The sequence below is a fragment of the Setaria italica genome, chromosome I, assembly GCF_000263155.2.
Source record: "Setaria italica strain Yugu1 chromosome I, Setaria_italica_v2.0, whole genome shotgun sequence".
NCBI lineage: Eukaryota > Viridiplantae > Streptophyta > Magnoliopsida > Poales > Poaceae > Setaria > Setaria italica.
In genome coordinates, this window is record NC_028450.1 from 7,544,962 (window position 1) to 7,568,677 (window position 23,716).

At 50.5% G+C, this 23,716-nt stretch overlaps 1 protein-coding gene and 1 pseudogene across 1 annotated transcript; both read left to right on the forward strand.

Moving 5' to 3' along the window:
* The first annotated feature begins 7,058 nt into the window (after nt 1-7,058).
* Nucleotides 7,059-9,281, forward strand: LOC101776638 (receptor like protein 3). The gene is given in 2 exon segments (XM_004951759.3): nt 7,059-8,971; nt 8,974-9,281. Coding segments are annotated over 2 exon segments (1,671 nt in total). The 5' UTR covers nt 7,059-7,461; the 3' UTR covers nt 9,135-9,281.
* Nucleotides 9,282-13,386: 4,105 nt separating this feature from the next.
* On the forward strand, nt 13,387-14,033 carry LOC105914053 (annotated as a pseudogene).
* The last annotated feature ends 9,683 nt before the right edge of the window (nt 14,034-23,716 follow it).

The window sequence follows — 23,716 nt, forward strand, 5'->3', positions numbered from 1 at the left end:
GAAAACAATGGTTGTGTGATCTCTAAGAATAATATGTTTATGGCTTTTGCACCCATTGTGAATGGATTATTTGTTTTAAATCTTGATGGTTCACCTGTCTGTAATGTAAGTGCTAAAAGGCCTCGGCCTAATGATTTGAGTCCTACCTACTTGTGGCATTGTCGTTTGGGTCATATAAGTGAAAAGCGCATGAAGAAGCTCCATTCTGATGGACTTCTAACTTCGTTTGATTTTGAATCATACGAGACATGTGAGGCTTGCTTGCTAGGCAAGATGACCAAGACGCCTTTCACAGGATTTCCTGAGAGAGCAGTAGACTTGTTGGAACTCGTACATAGTGATGTATGCGGACCAATGAGCACGACGGCTAGAGGAGGATTCCAATACTTCATAACTTTTACTGATGATTTTAGTAGATATGGCTATGTCTACTTGATGAGGCACAAGTCCGAAACCTTTGAAAAGTTCAAGGAATTTCAGAACGAAGTTGAAAATCAGCGTGGCAAGAAAATTAAGGCCTTACGATCTGATCGTGGAGGCGAATATTTGAGCCATGAGTTTAGCAATCATCTAAAGAGTTGCGGAATTGTTCCACAACTTACGCCGCCTGGAACACCTCAGAGAAACGGTGTGTCCGAGCGACGTAATCGAACTTTGTTAGACATGGTTCGATCAATGATGAGCCAGTCGGACCTACCGTTGTCATTTTGGGGATACGCTCTAGAAACAGCAGCTTTCACACTTAATAGGGTACCATCTAAATCCGTAGTTAAGACACCATATGAGATGTGGACTGGAAAGGTTCCTAGTTTGTCTTTTCTAAAGATTTGGGGATGTGAAGTGTTTGTCAAGCGACTTCACTCAGACAAGATCACACCCAAGTCGGATAAGTGCATTTTCGTGGGATATCCAAAGGAAACTTTGGGATATTATTTCTACAACCGATCAGAAGGCAAAGTGTTTGTCGCTCGGAACGGGGTTTTCCTAGAGAAAGAGTTTCTCAAAGGAGAAAAGAGTGGAAAGACAGTGCATCTTGAAGAAGTTCAAGATGAGCCAATCGGGCAAGAATCAATGAGTGATGCTAACGTAGCAGAACAAGTTGAGATACCCATGGCAAGAGAAGCACCGCCACAACCACGAAGGTCGGCAAGGCTCCGCGAAATGCGAGAAATATTATTGTTGGACAATGATGAGCCTGCGACATATGCAGAAGCAATGATGGACCCAGACTCCGAAAAATGGCAGAGTGCCATGCAATCCGAAATAGAGTCCATGGGAGACAATCAAGTTTGGAACTTGGTTGACCCGCCTGATGGTGTTAAAGCCATAGAGTGCAAGTGGATCTATAAGAAGAAAAAGGACATGGATGGAAATGTTCACATCTACAAAGCACGACTTGTCGCAAAAGGTTTTCGACAAGTTCAAGGAGTTGACTACGACGAGACCTTCTCGCCCGTAGTGATGCTTAAGTCCATTCGGATTATTCTAGCTATAGCTGCATATTTCGATTATGAGATATGGCAGATGGATGTCAAGACAGCTTTCCTGAATGGAAACCTAGCTGAGGACGTGTATATGATACAGCCCGAGGGTTTTGTCGATCCGAAAAATGCTGGAAAGATATGCAAGCTTCAGAGATCCATTTATGGATTGAAGCAAGCATCTAGGAGTTGGAACATTCGTTTTGATGAAGTGGTCAAAGGGTTTGACTTCACCAAGAACGAAGAAGAGTCTTGTGTTTACAAGAAGGTTAGTGGGAGCTCTGTAGTATTTCTAATCTTATATGTGGATGACATATTACTGATTGGAAATAACATTCCTATGCTTGAGTCCGTAAAGACTTCACTGAAAAATAGTTTTTCGATGAAAGACTTAGGGGAAGCGGCATATATTCTGGGCATTAAGATCTATAGAGATAGATCGAGAAGGCTTATAGGTTTGAGCCAAGATACTTATATTGACAAAGTGTTGAAGCGGTTCAGCATGGAAGAGGCAAAGAAAGGGTTCTTGCCTATGTCACATGGCATACATCTCAGCAAGACTCAGTGTCCTTCGACTGCTGATGAGCGGGATCGCATGAGTAGAGTACCATATGCCTCGGCTATTGGATCTATCATGTATGCAATGATAAGTACTCGCCCAGATGTTTCATATGCGCTAAGTATGACAAGCAGACACCAATCTGATCCAGGTGAGAGTCACTGGACAGCGGTGAAAAACATTCTTAAGTACTTGAGAAGGACTAAAGATATGTTTCTCGTCTATGGAGGTCAGGAGGAGCTCGTTGTAACAGGTTACACCGATGCTAGTTTCCAAACCGACAGAGATGATTCAAAGTCACAATCAGGATTTGTGTTCACGATAAATGGTGGTGCTGTTAGTTGGAAGAGTTCCAAGCAGGAGACGGTGGCCGATTCTACGACAGAAGCCGAGTACATCGCGGCTTCGGAAGCCGCGAAGGAAGGTGTTTGGATAAGGAATTTCCTCATTGAACTTGGTGTGTTCCCGAATGCGTCCAGCCCATTGAATCTCTACTGTGATAACAATGGGGCAATTGCGCAAGCAAAGGAGCCAAGGAACCACCAGAAGAACAAACACGTAATGCGGCGATTTCATCTCATTCGAGACTTCGTTAACCGGGGTGAGATCAAGATATGCAAAATACACACGGATCTGAACATTTCTGATCCGTTGACAAAACCACTCCCGCAGGCTAAGCATGATGCGCATGTAAGAGCTATGGGTATTAGGTACCTTCTAGATTGACTCTAGTGCAAGTGGGAGACTGTTGGAGGTATGCCCTAGAGGCAATCATAGAGATGATGATATTCCATTTGTATCCATGATTTGTATATTGTGTTCATTGAATATCCATTAAAGGCTACTTGAATTGATTTGCAATTATGTGAATTGTATGTGAAACTCTTTACTTGTATGGTTATTCTAAAGTTGTCCCTAGTCGGAGTTCATGTGAGGACACACATGAATATTAGACTAGCACATGTATTAGTTGATGACTATGTTTCACAAGTCATGGACATGGAGATGTTGAACTAATAATGTGGACACATGTGGAGACATGTGTTAGGACTGACCCAACACGAGAAGTAGTTCTCTCTTTAAACAACATATACGCTTTGTCCTTAGACCTGAGATTGTCGCATGTATTCTAGATGTGGATTGACCTACTTAGGGGCTATCAAACGCTACGCCGTAACAGGGTAGTTATAAAGGTAGCTTTCGGGTTTGTCAAGAAGCATGCTATGAGACATGGTCAATCAAGATGGGATTTGCCCCTCTCTGATTGAGAGTGATATCTCTGGGCCCCTCGAGTGATCGGATCAGAAAATGCATGGCCATGCTACGTACGGTTAAGAGTTAACCTACAAAGGGATTCCGAATCACAGGATCGAGAAAGAGCGGTCGGCTGAAGCTAGACCAAATATCGTGAGGCAAAGGGAATAGCATGTATATTATGTTGTGATGGTTCGTCTGATATGATCTTCGTATGCGTATAGGAGTTGGCACGTCTTGCTAGAGGCCGCTACCGACTATTGGGCCGAGTAAGAGTACTCGGGCCATGTCTATACGTATCCGAACCCATAGGGTCACACACTTAAGGGGCTGGAAGCCCAATTCGGATCTGATCCGAGTTGGATTAGGTTTAGGAGTACTAATGGGCCTCGGATCCAGAGGCCCATCAGGAACCCCTATAAATAGAGGGGTGGGGGCGCCCTAGGGTTACACACCTTTTGGCTGAACACACTTGCCGCGCCTCCCACGCCCTCGCCTGTTGCAACTCGCGGATCTAGCAATCCGGCTTGCGACGCTTCCTCCCTGCACGTGTGGATACCTTGGAGGTGTTGCGCCTGCAGCACTTGGACGAGCCATCGACGAGCCGCCGACGAGCCACGACGAGCCGACGACGAGCCGCGGCACCGGAGGCGATCTTGCTGTGCACGTGGACGAGCTGCTGAGGAGCCGCTGGACGTGATCGACTACGTACGACTACGTTGTTCGACTACGTACGACTACGTGATCGTCTTCACTGCACCGACGCATATCTACATCTTCCGCACCAGTAGTGCGTCGAGTGGTAATCCCGTGATCCTTATACAGCAGTTCTTCCTGGTTATACGCGGTAGAAATTTTGATTTGCGCTAGCGTAGCCTACCTCGTATCCCAACACCTTTACCCTGAACCAATCCTTGACGCGGCCAGTCTCTCGCAAATCGACGTGAGCTTCCTCATACCGCCCACCATTGCTCAATGACCTGCAATTAAAAAGAGTACACCAGTCAGCATAGACAAACAAAACATAATTACAAAGATATACAAATTATAATTAAATTATAACTAAATTAGTACGAATCATACATGTATTAGAAATAATCATCATGATCGGGATTAGCTGGATCATAAGTCTCATCATCACTATCACGCGTGTCGATATAGTCAAGCCCGTGCTCCGAAGAAGGAATGTCGTCATCACTGTCATTAGCTAACTGTAATCGTTGAAGTAATTCTAAGTCCTTCACATTCTGAACCTCGTCTCCACCGTCCTCTGCAGCAACCCTCTCGTTGTCTACTTCCATTCCGATCGCTTCGGTTAAATCTATCACAAAACTCCCTTTGAGCCCATCTTCTTGGAATAACTCTCCTTCGTACGTGTCGGGGTCTATATTGTAATCTTCATTGTTTGGTACAGGTAGTTTACTGTGTGGCGATACCTTGTACACAACATCCCAACCCTTAAAACGGCTGTCAGTTTGGCACGGGTATGACAAATAATAAACTTGCGTGGCCTGTTGAGCCACAATATAGACATCGTCTCCTGGTAACCTGGATGACTGTCGAATTTCGACTAGCCCAAGATTAGGGGTCCATCTCACGACAGATGGATCAAACCAATGGCATTTGAACATAACTGGATTAAGAGGTTTGCACCCATGAAAAGTGAGTTCGTATATTTCTTCAATTCTTCCGTAGTACTCGACCCCATCAGAGCCTGGCGTGAAAACTCCGGTATTTGTGGTTCTTCGATTGGGCCGACTCTGCTCGTGCCTTGTTGTGTGAAAACGATATCCGTTGACGTCATAACCGGCAAACGACCTGACCCTATAGTCACAGCCATCGGCAACCTGTCTCAACTCGACATTCATAGACGCATCGGTTCGGCTCTGCAAGTTCAAACAGGGCGGTTCGTTATATTAATCGTATGTACGAGAACGAGAATGTCCGAAGAAATGAAATTGTACCTTCTGTTTGAACCAAGAAATGAAATCGGGCATTCCATTTCCCGCACCCTCTTTAAGAAGAATCCCAGCTTCGTGCGGGTACGGTTGCCTTGATTTACACCAGAATTGACGATGAAATTGCCTATAGCAACGAGAAATATACGTTTAGGCAAGAGAATGGTGACTACGTCGAAACAAGTTTGTTGAGAACTTACATCATGTACGGCTCCACCTCAGATAGGTTGGTCAACACATATAGTATGATAGAGCGCCACTCTTCATGGTTTAGGGTCTTGCAGGTCGCACCACTTGCACTTCCGAGTTGCCCTCGGAAAATGCTAATGCTCAATTCATCTTCGCTGGCATTGTAACGAGGAGGTGGATTATGCACGCTAGGAAGGTTGTCAGCGTAGTATTTCGATGTGAAGTTTGACACCTCCTCCAGAATGTATGCCTTTGCAATGGATGCTTCAATTTTGCACTTATTGTTACATTTAGTTCGAAGAACCTTTTGACATCTCTCAATTGAGTAGCACCAACAACCCTGCACAGGCCCCCCCATTCGTGCTTCATACGGGAGGTGTAGAATCATATGCTGCATTGGATTGAAGAAGCTTGGAGGAAAGATCTTCTCCAACTTACAGAGCAACACAGGCGCCATTGTTTCCATTTCTGCAACCACGGTATGAGATAACTCCTTCGCACAAAGCCGACGGAAGAAATTGCTCAACTCCGCTAGCACCTGCCACACATGCTCAGGGACATAGCCTCGAACCATCACCGGAAGTAGGCGCTCAAGCCATATATGGTAATCATGACTCTTGAGCCCGTTGATTCGCATAGTTGCTAAATTCACTCCCCTCTTCAAGTTCGCTGCATCGCCATCAGGGAACATTAACGTTTGGAACCATTCAAGAACCTCCCTCCTTTGGACCCTCGTCAGAACGAAATCGGCCTTAGGCTTCCTCCACGACTTGCCAGCTCTTGGAGGCGCCATATTTAGCTGTGGTCTATTGCACAACGTCGCTTGATCCACTCTAGCCTTAACGTTATCCTTTGTCTTGTCAGGAATGTCCATTATTGTACCAAAAATTGTCTCGGCGATATTTTTTTCCGTATGCATTACATCAATGTTATGTGGAACAAGAAGGTCATCAAAATAGGGAAGCTTCCACAAGCACATGAATATGATTTTTCCACTCATATTATTCCATTATTCCAATCACCTGCAGTTCAAATTTGACTTAAATCAACAAATTACTCTAAATAAAATTAATTGATTAAATATAGCAAACAGGTCAATAAATAGTCCACATTCTACCATGCAGTGCCAAATGCCATACATGTGGAGTATAAAAAGTTTGGAGGGTGGAGGAGGGAAAAAAAATTAGTTTTGCCGAGTGTGTCAAAAAACACTCGGCAAACACTAAAGTTTGCCGAGTGTTCCCCCTAGCACTCGGCATATTCGCAGCTTTGCCGAGTGTCAACCGTCGACACTCGGCAAAGAACTAACATCCTTCACGGTTTTGACCGGACGGCGCACGTGCAGGTCATGTGCTCAATAGTTCGCCGAGTGTATTATATTTGCCGAGTGTCGACGGGATTTTGCCGAGTGTTTTCTTATTTGGCACTCGGCAAATCTCTTTGTCGCCGAGTGCATTGTGTTTGCCGAGTGTTATGAGTAATACACTCGGCAAACGGGACCTTCGCCGAGTGCCCGCATTATTGCACTCGGCGAAAAAATTACACTCGGCGAATTTAGTCTTTCCCGTAGTGTCTTACATCGATTCTTGAATTCCGGTCAGCAAGAAGAGCCAAGGTCCATCACGAACCTGTGGAAGAACCGGGACCATGGAAGGCAGCTTGCGAGCGTACGCGTCACTGCATCAGCTGCAAGGATCAGCGGGAAGTAAACGCCTCAGGTCAAGACGAGGGCGATGACTCAGACGACGACTAGGGCGCCAGGTCACCCTCACCCATCACCTTCCATTACCCTGAGTCTTTTTCTTATTTTCTTGCTTCCACTTGCGCCTTCTATTTTTCCAAACAATGTCCACACTTTGACAGCGCCGATGATTGCTCTAAAGTATTGTACGCACCTCCCGGAAATGATACTCTCCAAATACTCTCTTGTCAATCGAATCTTGTAGATCTTCAGTTTCTTTCGAAAATACCTGCCTTTTCCTGCTTCACCAGAAAGAGTAAATTAAGGCAGAGCACAGCCATGCAGCCACTCCAATTTACATGCAAGAAACACTGCAATAGACTACCCATACCTTTGCTTGGCTTTGCTGTTCTGCTGCTGATCTCCTTGGCCACCCCCACCAGTTCTTGCACAGAGCAGGAGAAGAACTCCCTCCTCCAGTTCCTTGCTGGGCTCTTGCAGGATGCCGGCCTTGCCAAGCTTTGGCAGGAAGGCAAAGACTGCTGCGAATGGGAAGGCATCGTCTGCAATGGAAACAGGACGGTCATTGAGGTCTCTCTGGAATATAGAGGCCTTGAAGGGTCCATCACACCATCTCTCGGCAAACTCACTGGCTTGCAGCGTCTTAATTTGTCCTACAACTCCCTCTACGGTGGCCTCCCTCTGGAGTTGGTGTCCTCCAGCAGCATCATGGTCCTTGACGTCAGCTTCAACCAGCTCAACGGAGACCTGCGTCAGCTGCCATCTTCAGCCTCTGGCCAACCTCTACAGGTACTTAACATCTCGAGCAACTTGTTTACAGGGCAGTTTACATCTGCAACATTGAAGGGGATGGAGAATTTGATCGCACTCAATGCCAGCAACAACAGCTTTACTGGGCAGATTCCCACTCATTTCTGCAACATATCACCATCCTTTAGTGTGCTTGAACTCTGTTACAACAAACTCAGTGGTAGTATCCCACCAGGGCTGGGCAATTGCTCCAAGCTCAGAGTGCTCAAGGCTGGGCACAATTACCTCAGTGGGACTCTCCCTGAAGAAATCTTCAAGGCTACCTTGTTGGAGCATCTTTCTTTTTCCAGCAATGGTTTACAAGGAATGCTTTATAACACGCATATATTCAAACTCAGTAATCTGTCCATCCTTGATCTTGGAGAAAACAAATTCAGCGGAATGATTCCGGACTCCATAGGTCAGCTCACGAGATTGCAGGAACTCCATTTGGACTACAACAGCATGTCTGGGGAGCTGCCATCAACCTTGAGCAACTGCACAAATCTCATAACACTTGACCTTAAGAGCAACAATTTCAGTGGTGAACTCAACAAGGTCGGTTTCTCCAACTTCCCCAATCTAAAAACCTTAGATCTTAGGCTGAACAACTTCAGTGGCACAATTCCAGAAAGCATATACTCATGCAGAAACCTGATTGCACTACGGCTGTCTTCAAATAAGTTCCACGGACAGTTATCAAAAGGACTCGGCAATCTGAAATCCCTCTCCTTCCTGTCGCTCGCAAACAACAGTTTTTCAAATATAACAAATGCACTTCAGATATTAAGAAGCTCCAAGAACCTCACCACCCTTCTTCTTGGGATGAATTTCATGAACGAGATCATGCCAGACAATGCCAGAATTGATGGTTTCGAGAATCTTCGGGTTTTGGCAATTGAATATTGCCTATTGTCGGGGGAAATACCTTTTTGGATAGCAGAGCTAGCGAATTTGGAGATGTTGTTTTTGGAAGGTAATCGACTCAGTGGACCAATACCAGCCTGGATCAACACATTGGAATACCTTTTCTACTTAGACATATCAAACAACAACCTTACAGGAGAAATTCCGACAACATTAATGGCTATGACAATGCTAACTTCAGAGAAGACTGCAGCTCATTTGGACCCAAGGGTCTTTCATCTGCCAGTTTATCGTGGTCCATCACTTCAATACCGCATACCAATTGCTTTTCCTAAAGCTCTATACCTAAGCGGAAACAAATTTACGGGTGTGATTCCTCCAGAGATTGGTCATTTGAAAGCCCTCACTAAACTCGATATCAGCTTCAACAACTTGACAGGACCGATCCCCCCATCCATCTGCAATCTCACAAACCTGCAGTTGCTAGATTTATCCAACAACAATCTCACAGGTGAAATCCCAGCTGTATTGGAGAACCTGTACTTCCTTGCCGTATTCAACGTTTCTAATAATAATCTCCAAGGGCCTATCCCAACTGGCGGGCAATTTAATACATTTCCAAATTCTAGCTTTGCTGGGAATCCAAGGATGTGTGGACCTGGGCTTAATCACCATTGTACTTCGGTAGAGGTAGGTCTTGCGCCCACTGGCTCCAGAGGACTGTGTGGTGGCGACATCGTCTTCGCTGTATCCTTCAGTGTTTTCATTGGAGTAGGAGTGCTATATGATCAGATGGTACTATCCAGATACTTCGGCTAGGAAAAACTTGCTTCAGCAACGTGTCCTGGATTGAAGAATGAATATAGGCACTGGATGTAATCATGCAACTGAAGCTCTCAGCAAACAACGGGAACTTTGTAAGAAGTTAATACCCATATAGAAACATGACGTAATCTCCAGTGTTTTTGCTTGAGCAAGTCCGACTTCGTTGGTCCAAAAACATAATCCTGCAAGCAAATTCAGGAATGGAGCGTTTACTGTCAGTAAACAGAGCAATATATGTATCTACATCTTTTCCAGAGCACGGTAAATATTTTCAAAGTTTACTTTCACATGTGTGAACACACGTGCTAATCAGATTGCTTATCGAGGTGAAAATATTTGCTTTTTACAGTACACTCTCAAAGAAATTAGTAGCTCAGATTGTTTGTTTGGGTGTAGACTACTAGTAGTAGCTTATAATCCAAACTTATCATCCTAATAATTTGTAGAGGCGTGAGATAACCAGCCGGTTTGGTGTCACTTAATCGCACCTAATTACCAATTATACAGGCAGGGCGAGCAAGATGGAAATTGACCTAAAACTAAATTCTTCCATTTGGCTCGAGAATTTCAACAAATGGTCGGAAGCATCGCGCAGACAGTACCAAACCGTAAATCTCCGTACGTAAACCTTGGGAGGGAGCAGAGCGGAGAGGTCGCCGAACGTACCACGCCATCGGGCGCCCTGCAGAGCCGGGTCCGCCCCGGCCCCCCCCCCCCCCCCAGCCCCGGCCTTCGTACGCCGGCGCGCGTGCCCATTTCTTCACCGCGCCGCCGCCCGCCGATGCTGCTGCTCCGCTCTGGGACTTGGGAGGCGCCTGCGTGTTGGGAGATGATGAACTTGGGCCGGACCATGATCGGGGCGGGGGGACATAGACCGAGCCGTTTTAGATAGCATCTTTGTTCGGCCTGCGAGGCGAGTATTTTGAGCTGCTGGTGGTCTCTCGTTACAAACTGGGCCGCTTGCGGAGCAGTTTGGTCATGAGGAGACTTTTCTTTCTTCATATTCTTTTTCCTTTTTCTAGGACCATTGGCCATCAAGCCTTCATAAGTATATATTATTTGATTTAGTACTTTTAATAATTTTTCTTCGAAACACATTACGGGTGAAAAAACTGATACACGCATCACTCGACCCCTACGACTAAATCCGCGCACACCAACCGTAATTTCCTCGTGCGCTGCGCCCAGATAGGGTCCCATCGGAGGCGTGCGTGGCGATTTCCTCACGCGTCGTCGCGAGGAAATTAAGGCTATGTTGGGTATAACTTCAACTTCACAATTTTTTTTTCTCCAATGTCAAACTCTACTTGAGCTTGCTTCGAGTGGAATTGGAGCCGTGTGCCCGTGGGCAAAAATCTAGTAGGGTGAGGATACGGGTGCCATTTTGTAACTATAGGTACGGATCCAGGTTTGAGTTTGTGCTTGCGGGTAAAAAATTAGCGGGTATAAAAATATCTTACTCGTGCCCGCAAACCCGCCTACCATGTGGACCATGTGCAAGTATATAATGGATTTTTCTAGAGTTCCGTCTACTCCTTATCCTCCCATTGTCCCGCAGCCTGCAGCCTCCGCTCGGCCGCTCCCACTCCCGCCGAGGCGCAAACCTGCACCATTGGTTCCCTGCCGCCCGCCCTCGCCCAGGTGGCCGCCGCTAGTTCCCCCTGCTACCCGCCCTCACCCAGGCGGTTGCCGCCAGTTCCCCAGCCGCCCGTCCTTGCCCATCGCTTCCCGCCGCCCGCCCTCGCTCCCCGCTGCCACCGCTCCGCCCGCCCACCTCCCGCCGCCCCAACCGCTGGTCAATCCACTCAGTTTTCTTCCTTCTCTGTGATCTGGCTTGAAGAAGAAATTGAATATGTGATCTGGCTATGATTAAGATGTGTAGGTTATCTGTGATCTAGCTACTGGCTTGTGAACTGTGATCTGGCAGGTACCGGTGTGCCCATGGGTAACAGGTGCGGGTACAAGTTCTTTCCCGTGACGGGTCACGGGCACAGGATTTGCTTCGCTGACGCGAGTTTGTAAACCCTCTGCCTGCGGGTAATGTGCCCGTTGCTATCCATAGGCTGGAATGGTGCTCTTTGCTTCACAAAAGAGAATTAACCTTCGTGTGAGCTATTCTTTCTCGGTCCTGTGAAGTGGTTTATCAGATGAAATCCGACGGACTGCCGAGTTAACTTGATTAAAGCACATGATCGCGTGTTAGGCGACTTAATTGTGCTTTAGCTAAGTTAATTAGGGCGGTTCCGCCACAATTTGTTCTTTTTTATTTTTTCCTTTTGCGCTTATCTTCTTCGTCGGGCCCTTCGAGGGTCGCCCGCGACCCTGCTCCGGCGAGGTTTTGATGGCTCCGCTAGGGGATGAGGGTGGCGGTGGTGGTGGGATGGGGACGCCGGTGGTGCGGGAAGGGCTCGGCAGGAGGCAGCGCGGCTAGGGCGCATCGGCGGGGGCATCAGCGAGGCGAGGTAAGGCACGTGCCGACAAGCTTGGGGTGGGCGGAGTCGGGCAGCGATGGAGACGAGCTTGGGCCGTGCGGCGTCAGGCACGGGGACGACGAGCCTAGGGTGGGCAGAGTCGGGCAGGATGACGATGAGCTTAGGGCGACGGTGGGCAGCTGGATCTGGGTGGCGTCCAGGGTCCAGCCAGGGGCGGGGAAATAGTGGCTCCGCGGAGTCCCTGGTCCTCAGATGCACGGCGGGTGAGAGAGGGATGGCTCGAGCAGCAATCTGGTCAGGTGGGGGTGGTGGCAGTGCCCTTGACCCCCTGCGCGGTGAGTCGGGAGAGACGAGGGGGCGGATGGGTGAGAGAGGAGGCGTCAGAAGAATGAAATTAGAACGAATCGGTAATGAGCCATAAAGGTGGGTAAATAACCCTGAACTTCGCGTCTAGATCCATATTTGAGCGTTCTGGAGTTGCAAATTCAGTGGGGACAAGCGAGAGCTCCGACTCCGAGTGCTCCAACGACGACGAGTGCTCAGACGACGACGAGGTCCTAAGCATCGCGATTGGGCGGTGCGTGGTGATCCTGTCGGAGGTGCTGGAGAGCTGGGAGGCCGCGGAGGAGCGGCGCGGCCACACGCGGCAGACACGCCGCGAGGCCGGCGAGCAGTGCGTGGCTTTGCTCATCACCGCCGTCAACCATTGAGGAGAACGGGAGCTGTATCACTCATTTGCGCTGGGAGCCGAGATGCAGGGAAGGGGAACCATCGCACCTGGAGAGCTGAGCGAGCCTTGTCCTTGCATAGAGCCGCGTCCATCAGAGTGCTGGAAGCCGAGTCCATAGAAATCGTCGGATCGCTGGGACGTCCACACATCAGCCATCCAATGTGGGTCCGCACGGGAGGAACTGTGCGCACTGTCCCCACTGAATTTTCTTCCGCAAATAAGGTGCTCCACAAAAATTCTATGGAGTTAGGGCGTGTTTGGAACTACTCCGCTCCAGTTTTTTCAGCTCCGCTCTCAAACCACCTTGCCAAACACCTCTAACTCCAACAATCCCAACTCTAGAAAAAAGTGGATCTGAAGGGCAACTCTAAGGTTTTTCTGGTAGGTTTCATACCTTCTCTTGAAGTTGGGTGGAAATTACCGACCAATGCTACTGGTTACACATGCACGTACCGGTTCGACGGAACAATAGATCAACGCCCCCTCCTACCCCCGACTGTTCATCGACACCCCCCTCCCCTTCCCTCTCGCGACTGTTCTGTGCAGCCGCCGCCTCCTCCCCTCCCTCCGGCGCCCAAAAAACCGGCGGCATGGACGTCGATGATGATGCTCAACCCCTTTCCCCCATCATGGCACCGCGACGTCAAGCCCCATGACATCCTCATGGATGCCGCCAAGAAGGACGATGAGGAGGACGGTGTTGAGGGCGAGGGAGAGGCGGCGCCATGCACACGGCTGGCGGACTTCGAGTCCACGGCGTGGGTGGGCATGGGGGCCTTGGCCACGCGGAGGGGCTGATGGGGACGCCCCACTACGTGGCGCCCGAGGTGGTGTCTGGTGGCGAGTACAGCACCAAGGCCGATGTGTGGAGCGCTGGGGCGGTGATGTACGCACTGCTCTCCGATGGCGCGCTCCCCTTCAGCGGTAAGAGCGCCGCGGAGGTGCCGGCGGTCGTGATGCGGGGTAGCGTGCGGTTCCTTCCCAGGCTGTTCGGCGGCGTGTCCCCGGCCGCCAAGGACTTGATGAGGCGCATGATCTACCGCGACGAGTGGAGGAGGTTCACCGCTGAGCAAGTCCTCGATGAGTAATCCCCTCAACCCCCTCTCTCTGCTCGGTTTTCTCATCAATCTCCGTTTGTTTTTGCGTCGACCCCAAGTTCGATCCAGGAATCTAACAAATCTGCCGTTGTTAATATTGCAGCTCACCCGTGGATCGTGAGCGGCGTTAGAGCCCGTGCTGTAGGGTAGCCAACCTAAAGCGACACACACCAACAGACCATGGCGGATGGGGCATGTTAACATGTATCGTCGTAGAGATACAGCCACGAACACTGACGTTGTGTATACGGTTTTGTACGTAGGAACAGGGACCAAGGAGAGTGACGAAGAGTTTGTATGCTGCTGCCGGCTGCAGCTTAGCATCGTGCGGTGCCGTTGCAGCAAAGCATGTCGATCGGCGACAAAGCTTTTACTCTATAGGTTTTTCCAGTACCTCGATCTTCATGCAAAAAAAAAAAATTAGATGAAGAACTGTAGCAAATAGGTACTGTAGCTCATGCAGAAAACACCAACCCCAACCAAGGGCAAGAAAGACTATTTGCACCAATTCTCACAATTTCTAGAGCTGAAGTTTACACCGTTAGCCAAACAGGTTCATAGCTCCTTATTTTCCTGGATTTGGTGGAGTGAAGCTAAAAAAGGTGGAGTTAGTGGAGTAGAGCTATTTTTTCTTGGAGGGGAGCCGTCCCAAACATACCCTTACATTATTCAAAAAGTGGTGGAGTTAACTTGTTTAGCTGGCTCCATTCAACTCCGGACTAAAATTTAAATTCGGAGCCATACAAATAGGACATAACCCCACAGTTTTTTTTGAAAATAGGAACTCCCACATTTCAAGCATGGCTTGTTAGCTGAAACAGTCCAACGCGTTGATCACGCGTTCCAAACATGGGCGGAAGCCTGAAGATGTCCAAAGGTATGGGCCCGCATGTCAGTACAGCAGCAGCCCGTTTCGTTCGTCCAGCTGTGACCGGATGGGCAAAGCAGGCTGCAATTACGGATGGTGGTGCATTTGGATTTTCAGACTGAGTCGTGCTGTCGCGTTGTGGTGGGGTCAAGTTTCGAAAGTCTGAACCTGTAGTTATGGACGTCGCCACCTCGCTCTTCCCCGTTTGCGAGGATGGATACAGATGTCGGAATATTCATTTTAATGTGAGTATCAAATGAATATATTCGAATTTGATTTTCGGTATTTTTCTCTACTCGGTTCCAGATTCAACTCAAAAAACCGTCTTGCTCGCGGAGGAACTACAATGGCACCCACCTTCCCCCCACCGCCGCCCCGCCGCCCACCGCCACCCCGCCCCTCGCCGGCGACGACCGGACCCCCCTCGCCCCTACGCCTCCTCCGCAGATCACCACCCCACCAAGCCCCCCTGCAGCCATGCCCCCCACCACCAACCTCCCCACGCGCACGTTCGTCCTGGAAGAAGTTCTTCTCCCCGTCCCCGCCTCCACCCCCCCGCGACGGCCGACCACTGCCCCTCGACGATGAGTGGGTGCCGGATTCGCCAGATCCACGCGTCCCCTCACCTGATCTGCGGCTTCCGACGGCGGATCTGGTGCCGGAGTGCCACCCCGGAAGGCGAAGGTCCTACGCGGAGGTTGTCAAGGGGGAGGCCTTCAATTCCCCCACCTATCCTCCCGTCCGGCGCTCCAAAGAAGTCCACCATGGCCCTGCCAGAGGAAGAGGCAGTTACTCCGGCGACGCGACTGCTCTACGGCGCAGTCAACACACCACGACGTCAGTGGCTCACCGGGCCAAGCGCGACACGACACCGGGGCTCCAAACGCGTCAACCGGATCAAGGGTGGCAGCCAGTGACGCGCCGTTAGGCGCAGGAGCGGGCGCCGCCCGAGAAGCCGCAACGAGACGGCGGACATGACCGCCACTACAGGAGCTCTTCAAGGAAGCCACCCACCAAAGCTCTGCTCGACTTCAACCGCGTGACTGCGGGGCGATGCTTCATCTGCCTCGCACCTGACCACCGTGCCGCCTCCTGCCGTGACCCGGTGCGCTGCTTCCGTTGCAGACGCTTCGGCCACAAGGAGCGGGACTGCAAGGACAGGATCGCCGCTTCCTCCCCATCCCGCCCCAAAACCCCTACCAGCCACCGCCCTGTTCCCCCCGCGCCACGCCCAACTCCCAAGCCCCGGCCACGCAACCACGCCTCCGTCTCCACCATGCCGCGCACCTTGCTCACATCAGCTGCCCCACCTCTGCCGCCAAGCCGCAAGACCACCAGCAACATGGCCATTGGCGACCCCCACACGCGCCCGGAGGTCGAGACGATCTTCGTCTCCGATTCCTTCCACCTCGAGCACGACGCGAGGGAGTGGGAGGCATGCGCCCTCATCCCATGGGCGCTACATCTGCCGCCAGGTGCCGGAGCCTGGGACATCGCGGGGCTCATCAACAAGGAGCTACACCTGCGCCCCGGCGAAGTCAACGTCACGCTTCACCAGCCGGAACCGTACCTCGTCCGCTTCGACAGTGCGACACGGGCGGCGGAAGCACGGCGCCGCGGACGCTTCACTGGTGGGGGAATCGACATCTGCCTCCGGCCATGGCGCAGCCTCTCCCACGCCCTCGGCTTCCGCATCTTCTACAGGGTGCGGCTTTGCCTCGACAGCATACCGAGCCACGCCTGGACGCCGGAAATCGTCAAGCGCGTCATCGGCCACAAGTGTGCATTGCAGCACATCGTCACCGACCTCATCCAACCGGCGGACTCCAGGCACATCGAGCTCTGGGCGTGGACGGTGGACCCGAGCGAGATCCCGAAGAAGGTTTGGCTTGCTTTCGTCCACAACCCGGTAACCAAATCCTCCACCTTCTCTGTGTCGGCCGAACCTCCTCTAATGTCTTGGCAGCAAGGAGCCCGCTATGAGGTCTTCATCCATATGCCCCTCCTGGAGGACTACACGGCGGCGGCGCGCAATCTTCAGCAAGCCGTCAACGACCCGGAGAACATTACTCCGATTCGTCGTCGGTACGAATGGCGGTATGGCCTTGTTGATGGCGCCCCATCGGACGCGAGATCGCGCTTCCCGGCTAGGCTGCCGCGGCCACCGCGAGAGCCTGATTCTCGGACCCACGACGACCACGGCGACAGAAGGATGGAGGACCAGCGACGCGGGAGGAACGGAGCCTCTGGTGCCGCCGCCGGCGGGCGCGGAGTCTCCGGTGAAGGCGATGCGGCTGGCGGCGGACACGGGCGGGGACGACACGCTCGCCAAGACGACAGGAGCCGCACCAAGCTCCGGACGGCCCGACAATCCTGCAAAAGTGATTTTGTCTGGCCGTCCCGGCGCGGGGGCGACGACGACGATGAGCACCCGGACTACGACCACCCAGGCCATGGACGCAAGTTCGGCGACGCCTACTGGGGCTGCACGGATACTGGGCACCACGACCGCACCAGGTCACCGCCCCGCCGCAACTACGCGCCGCCACAAGGACGACATCATGCAATCGGCGCGCAGGAGCAGAGCATCCACAACACGTCCCACCTCCGAGCTCTGTTCCAGGCCCAGGCGACCGCGATGATGAAGAACAACCAGGTAACGACACCCACTAACTGTCTTGCTCTGGAAGCCAGGAACAGGGACCTCCACGCCGACGACTACGCACGCAAGATCTCCTGGCTCGCCGACCGCCTAGGCTTCGACGACACACCCTCGGGGGAAAAAGCCTGGTCCGCAACCATCCCGCTGCCCCAAGTCTTCGGCACCCTGCGGGCGGCACTCCTTCCGGCGACGCCATCGCCGGGGGCGGCACTTCTCCCGGCGACGCCATCGCCAACGGTGGCAGACATCGAACGGGCGCTCGACGCCATGTCTGTCGGCATCGAGCAGGCCACAGCAACAGGAGGCCGCGCCGACGACCAAAAGAGGGGGCCGCTGGCTGCTGGGCCAACGGCTCAGGAGACGCCCCAGCTGGGCCACCGGCCCACATCACATGGCCCCGGCGCGACCTTCGCTGAGGGGCCGACTGCGACCGGGGCCTCCGTCCGCCGATCCCCCATACCGGGCCGCTCGCCAACGACACCGATCCAGATGGCGACGCATGACGGCCCAGCGGCACAGGGAGCCCCCTCCCCGCCGTTTGCTGGGTCGCTGGCCCATGCGGCCACCTCTGCAGAACGGGCAACTCGCCAGGTCGGGCCCAAGGACATGGGCTTCAACGAGCAAGCCGGTCAAGAGAGCCCGCTGAACGGGCAGAGGGAGGAAGAGTAGGATCTGAGGGAGATTAATTCCCTCTTTTGCAATCCACCTCCACCACTGCTCCAGGAGCCGCACCCGCGTCGCCAACGTCAACGCCGCACCTTCGACATGACAGCGGTTCGAAGGAGTGCACGACTGGCTAGGAAGCCATCCATCCCGGTGACCGAGAAGGCGCAAAGGAACTTATGCCGCAAGCTGGGACTAACCACTAAAGAAAGGGCACCAATTGACGAGGTCCTTCGCGACTTCCTGTCAATGTTCCAAGGACCCATCCCGGAGAACATAGTGGCAGCCCTGACGGCCATCTTTGGGTTGGACGATGAAGGCGCGGACATGCTAGGAGACGCACTCATGAACCACGCAGGCACGGCCGCGGCGGAGCTACAGCAGATTAATGGGGACCCCACAGCTTAGAGCGGCGACAACAACTTCGAGCGTCCACCGTCACTACATGTCGTTCGTCCTTATGTTTGTATCACCAACTGCACTGCAAAGCCCTGTTGGCTGCGACCTTCGGGCTCTTTATCTTCCACGCCCTGCTGGCTTCGACCTTCGGGCATTTATTTGTATCACGAACCTACGAACTGCCGTACACCTAGGGGGGTCTGCTGCCCACGTCGTTCTTAGGCCACGCCTAACAACAACCACAAACAGCACCTTTTGCATAACCGCCGAAGAACTTAATCGACCAAAACGCTGCAGCGACATATACTACATGAGGCCGAAAACTGCTTTATGACATACGGCAACTTGGACATTTTATCGTGGAACGTTCGAGGACTAAACGCGGCAGCATGCTGCCTACCCGTACATGATCTGATGAGATCGACGTCGTGTCAAATTGCATGCCTTCAGGAAACAAAACTGCAATCCATCGACTCCAGCCTGGCCGCCTTTCTAGGAGCCTACAAATTAAACGGCTTTGCATATAAACCGGCGATAGGCACGAAAGGAGGGATCCTCCTCCTATGGAACGACACGGCGGTACAAACTCAAAACATAACAATTGGTAGATATTCCATATCTGCGGAAATAACAATCCGGCATTGCATGACCACCTTCAAGCTGACCGTGGTATACGGCCCGGTGCGACGACCCGAAAAAGAAGCTTTCCTAAGACACATGCGACTGCTAAAACCATCTGACGACACAAAATGGATAATCCTAGGGGACTTCAATTTAATCTACCGTGCAAGAGATAAAAACAATATGAACCTCAACCGGCGGCTTATGAACAGGTTCAGAAACACCATCAACTACTGCGGCTTAAAGGAATTAAACCTGCAAAATAGAAGATTCACATGGAGCAATGAACGTAGGACACCAACGCTTGTCCGTCTCGACAGAGTTTTCTGCAACCAAAGCTGGGACCTCCAATTTGATAATTGCCTACTGCACGCGCTATCATCAGCCCACTCCGACCACTCTCCTCTACTACTAACCAACCATGCCACCCTCCGACGCCCGACAACCTTCAAATTCGAAAACTTCTGGGTACGATTGCCAAATTTTCAACAGGTCGTCTCCACGGCTTGGAATAGGCCGACTCATCATACGGAGCCTTTTCACAGACTGGGCCATAAACTTTATGTGACATCGCAGGCGCTAAGACGCTGGAGCGAATCAATGCTATCGGACGTAAAAATGAAGATGCATATGGCTCGGGAGGTCATACTACGTCTCGATGAGGCACAAGACAACCGCGCACTATCTGCGGCGGAAACACAACTAAGGGGCAAACTCAAACAGAGACTCATGGGATGGGCAGTCATCGAGAGAGCCAGGAAAAAGCAATGCTCCAGAGTCACATATCTAAAAGAAGGAGATGCCAACACAAGATTTTTCCATTTAAAGGCAAACGGCAGGAGGAGAAAAAACTTCATTCAAAAACTAAGTAACGACAATGGCTGGGCCTTCACCCATAACGACAAACAACAAATCGTGCAAGACCATTTCCAAAATGTTATGCAGGAACCGCCGCGCAGAACGCTCGACTTAAACTGGTCCGCTCTAACCTTCCCGACTGTCGACCTGTCTACGCTCGATAACCCGTTCATGGAAGACGAAGTCCGACGGGCTGTCTCACAGATGCCAAAAAACAAAGCGCCCGGACATGACGATTATACAGGACTCTTCTTCACCACCTGCTGGGAGACGATCAAAGGTGACCTCATGGCGGCAATATCTTCCTTCTTCAACTCTCGCTGCACAGATTTAAACCTACTCAACAAAGCCACAATCATTCTAATACCCAAAAAGGAAGGGGCTGAGAGCATAGCAGATTACAGGCCCATCAGCCTGATCCACGCGATTGCGAAGATCATAACAAAGACCTTAGCCCTGCGCCTAGCTCCATTCATGAACCAATTAGTCTCACCGTGCCAAAGCGCTTTCATCAAAGGAAGAAGCATTCATGATAATTTCCTCTATGTCCAAAACCTGGCACGCCGATTCCACACACACAGTCAACCGACCCTGCTTATGAAGCTCGACATATCCAAGGCTTTTGACTTAGTACGATGGGACTACCTCCTCACCATGATGCAACGCAGAGGATTCCCACCAAAATGGAGAGACTGGATCGCGGCTATCCTGACCACGTCAACATCACGAATTTTACTCAACGGACTCCCCCTAGAACACATACAACATGGAAGAGGACTCCGCCAAGGGGACCCGCTCTCACCGCTACTTTTCATCCTAGCGATAGACCCCCTACAGTACCTGCTATCGGCCGCCACGGAAAAGAGACTGCTTCAAAAACTAAATAACCGTGCGGCAAAAATGAGAACATCAATGTACGCTGACGACGCGGTGATTTTCATTAAGCCTACTACAAGGGACGTCACAAATCTGAAGAACCTCCTGCAAAACTTCGGGGAAGCGACAGGCCTCAAGACGAACATCCAAAAAACTAGCGTCACACCGATAAGCTGCTCCCACACTAACATCCCAGAAGCGCTCCGCAATCTCCCTGTGGCACAGAGGAATTTCCCGATAAAATACCTGGGCCTTCCTCTAACGGTCGCACGACTACGCCGTATAGATTTCCAACCACTGATCGACAAAGTGGCGAGCAAACTGTCAAAGTGGAAGGGAAGGAACCTCACACAGGCCGGTCGATTATGCCTCACCAAATCCGTCCTATCCTCACAGCCCGTCTACACCCTAACGGCCCTCAGAACGCCCAAAGAAGTACTAGAGGACATCGACAAAATCAGAAAACATTTTCTATGGGCGGGAGACAACGAGCTCACCGGGGGAAAATGCAAGATCAACTGGACAAGGACAACTTTACCAAAAGAGCATGGCGGCGTGGGTATTCTAGACCTTCATAAATTCGCAAGAGCACTCCGCCTCAGATGGCTATGGCATGAATGGGCTTCCCCGGACAAGACGTGGGTCGGAACCGCAACTCCATGTGACGACCAGGATAGACTGCTTTTCGCTGCATGTACGACGATCCAAATCGGCAATGGGGACAGGACACGATTCTGGCAGGATGCATGGGTAGCAGGCCGACGACCAAAAGACATCGCTCCACAACTCTACGCAAAAACCAAAAGGAAGAAGAAGACAGTGCGAGAGGCAATCTACAACAATAACTGGATCAGAGATCTTCAGCTCACAACAGGCCTTACAAAGACCTATGGCCTCTAATCCAACAATACCATTTAAACCCGACTCAGGAGGACGAAATCACATGGAAATTCACCCGGAGCGGTCAGTATACCACTGCTTCAGCATATAAGGCCCAACTCCTAGGCACCGTGAAGACGACTAATCTTGCAACAGTGTGGCAAGCCTGGGCACCAGCAAAATGCAAAGTTTTTGCCTGGCTAATCCTCCAAAATAGGGTCTGGACTTCGGACAGATTAGCAAAACGGGGCTGGGACCAAACCCCAACATGCACCCTGTGCCGATGCACGATGGAGACCGCGCACCATCTCCTAGCCGAATGCAGATACACAAAGCAAATCTGGAAACTCGTAGCCCAATGGTTGTCACAGGAAAGCCTGCAACCGGATCAATGGAAGCACAGCATAACGGCCATAAATTGGTGGACCAATATCACATCAACAACAGGAATCCCGCGTACAGCGTCCCGAAGCCTCGCCCTCCTTATTATGTGGGAAATATGGAACGAGCGAAATTCACGTATCTTCCGCCACCAGGGTTCCCCGACGACCTCGCTAGTAGCAAAAATCAAATCTTCAACCAACATGTGGGTAGCAGCGGGAGCGAGAGGGTCCTTCTTTTATAAACACAACACTCTGCCTCTCTATCCTTTTTCCTTTTTTCCTTTTTCCCTCTTCCTTGCCTGGCTCGCCGGCTGTAACCCTACTCTATCAATGAAATAGGCACACTCTCGTGCCTTTTTCCTTTAAAAAAAATATTCGATAAAAATGTAAAATATCCTACGTTATCCGTATCCGCAAAGAATAAAATAGCCAACAAAGCCATCTAAAACTTATTTATATTACTAAATACTAATTACAAATAATTTTAATTTTAATATTGCTAATAAAATAATTATTTACACCATTTAAACTATTAAAAAATGATAGAGTTTACTTAATTTTAATATTACTAATCATATTAATTTTAACTACATTATATTATTTATTAAATGAATAAATCAACATTAAATGTATTAATGAACTTATTTTTATATTAAGTGATAACAAATTTTATGTAAGTCTCTCTCGTTGCCTGACTGCGTGCGCGACCTGCCTGCCTGTCCTGGCTGCAGTCTCTCTCGTTGGCTCTGAACCTGATTAGCGATAACAAATTTTATGTAAGTTATCGCATGCTACAAATAGGTATGAGTATCACGAAAACATTTTTAAAAAATAAAGCGTGAAGAAAGAAACGAACCGAGCACTATTGTGCAACAAACAAACGGACAAACCAAGAGGGATGCATGCAATGCCAGCTCAGCACCTTCGCCAGCTACTAGTAGAGTAAACATCATATCCTCTTCTGTGAGTTCTCGGAGCCTCATCAGACGACACTTAGCTGTTCTGCAATCAACGTCGCAAGGAAAGTACAGACACCCGAAATCCTGCAACACCCACTAAAAACCAATGTGAAATGCAAAACCGCGCCCACTAAGCAAGTAGTAAGCACCATCAACATAATCACGACTAGTCAGTAGAATAAGATTACACACCAAAAAAAGAAGAGATTTTTAGCATCACGACCTCGGGTCAAGCCGAGGGCGATGACTCAGACGACGACTAGGGCGCCAGGTCACCCTCACTCACCACCTTCCATTACCCTGCGCCTTTTTCTTATTTTCTTGCTTCCACTTGCGCCTTCTATTTTTCCAAACAATGGCCACACTTTGACAGCGCCGATGATTGCTCTAAAGTATTGTACGCACCTCCCGGAAATGATACTCTCCGTGTACTGAATCTTGCAGATCTTCAGTTTCTCGACAAATTCACTCCTTTCCTGTTCACCGAAAAGGGTGCATCATCCTACAAAACAAATAGTGCATCACAGACTGATCCTTTGTCAGTACTAATACTATGGTTAAGACAACAGGTTCGTTAAGTGAAGCTGGTAGGACAAGTGATGGCAGATCATGTGATCATGTAAAATATGAGGGTGTTTGGATACCCCTTGCTAAACTTTATCACC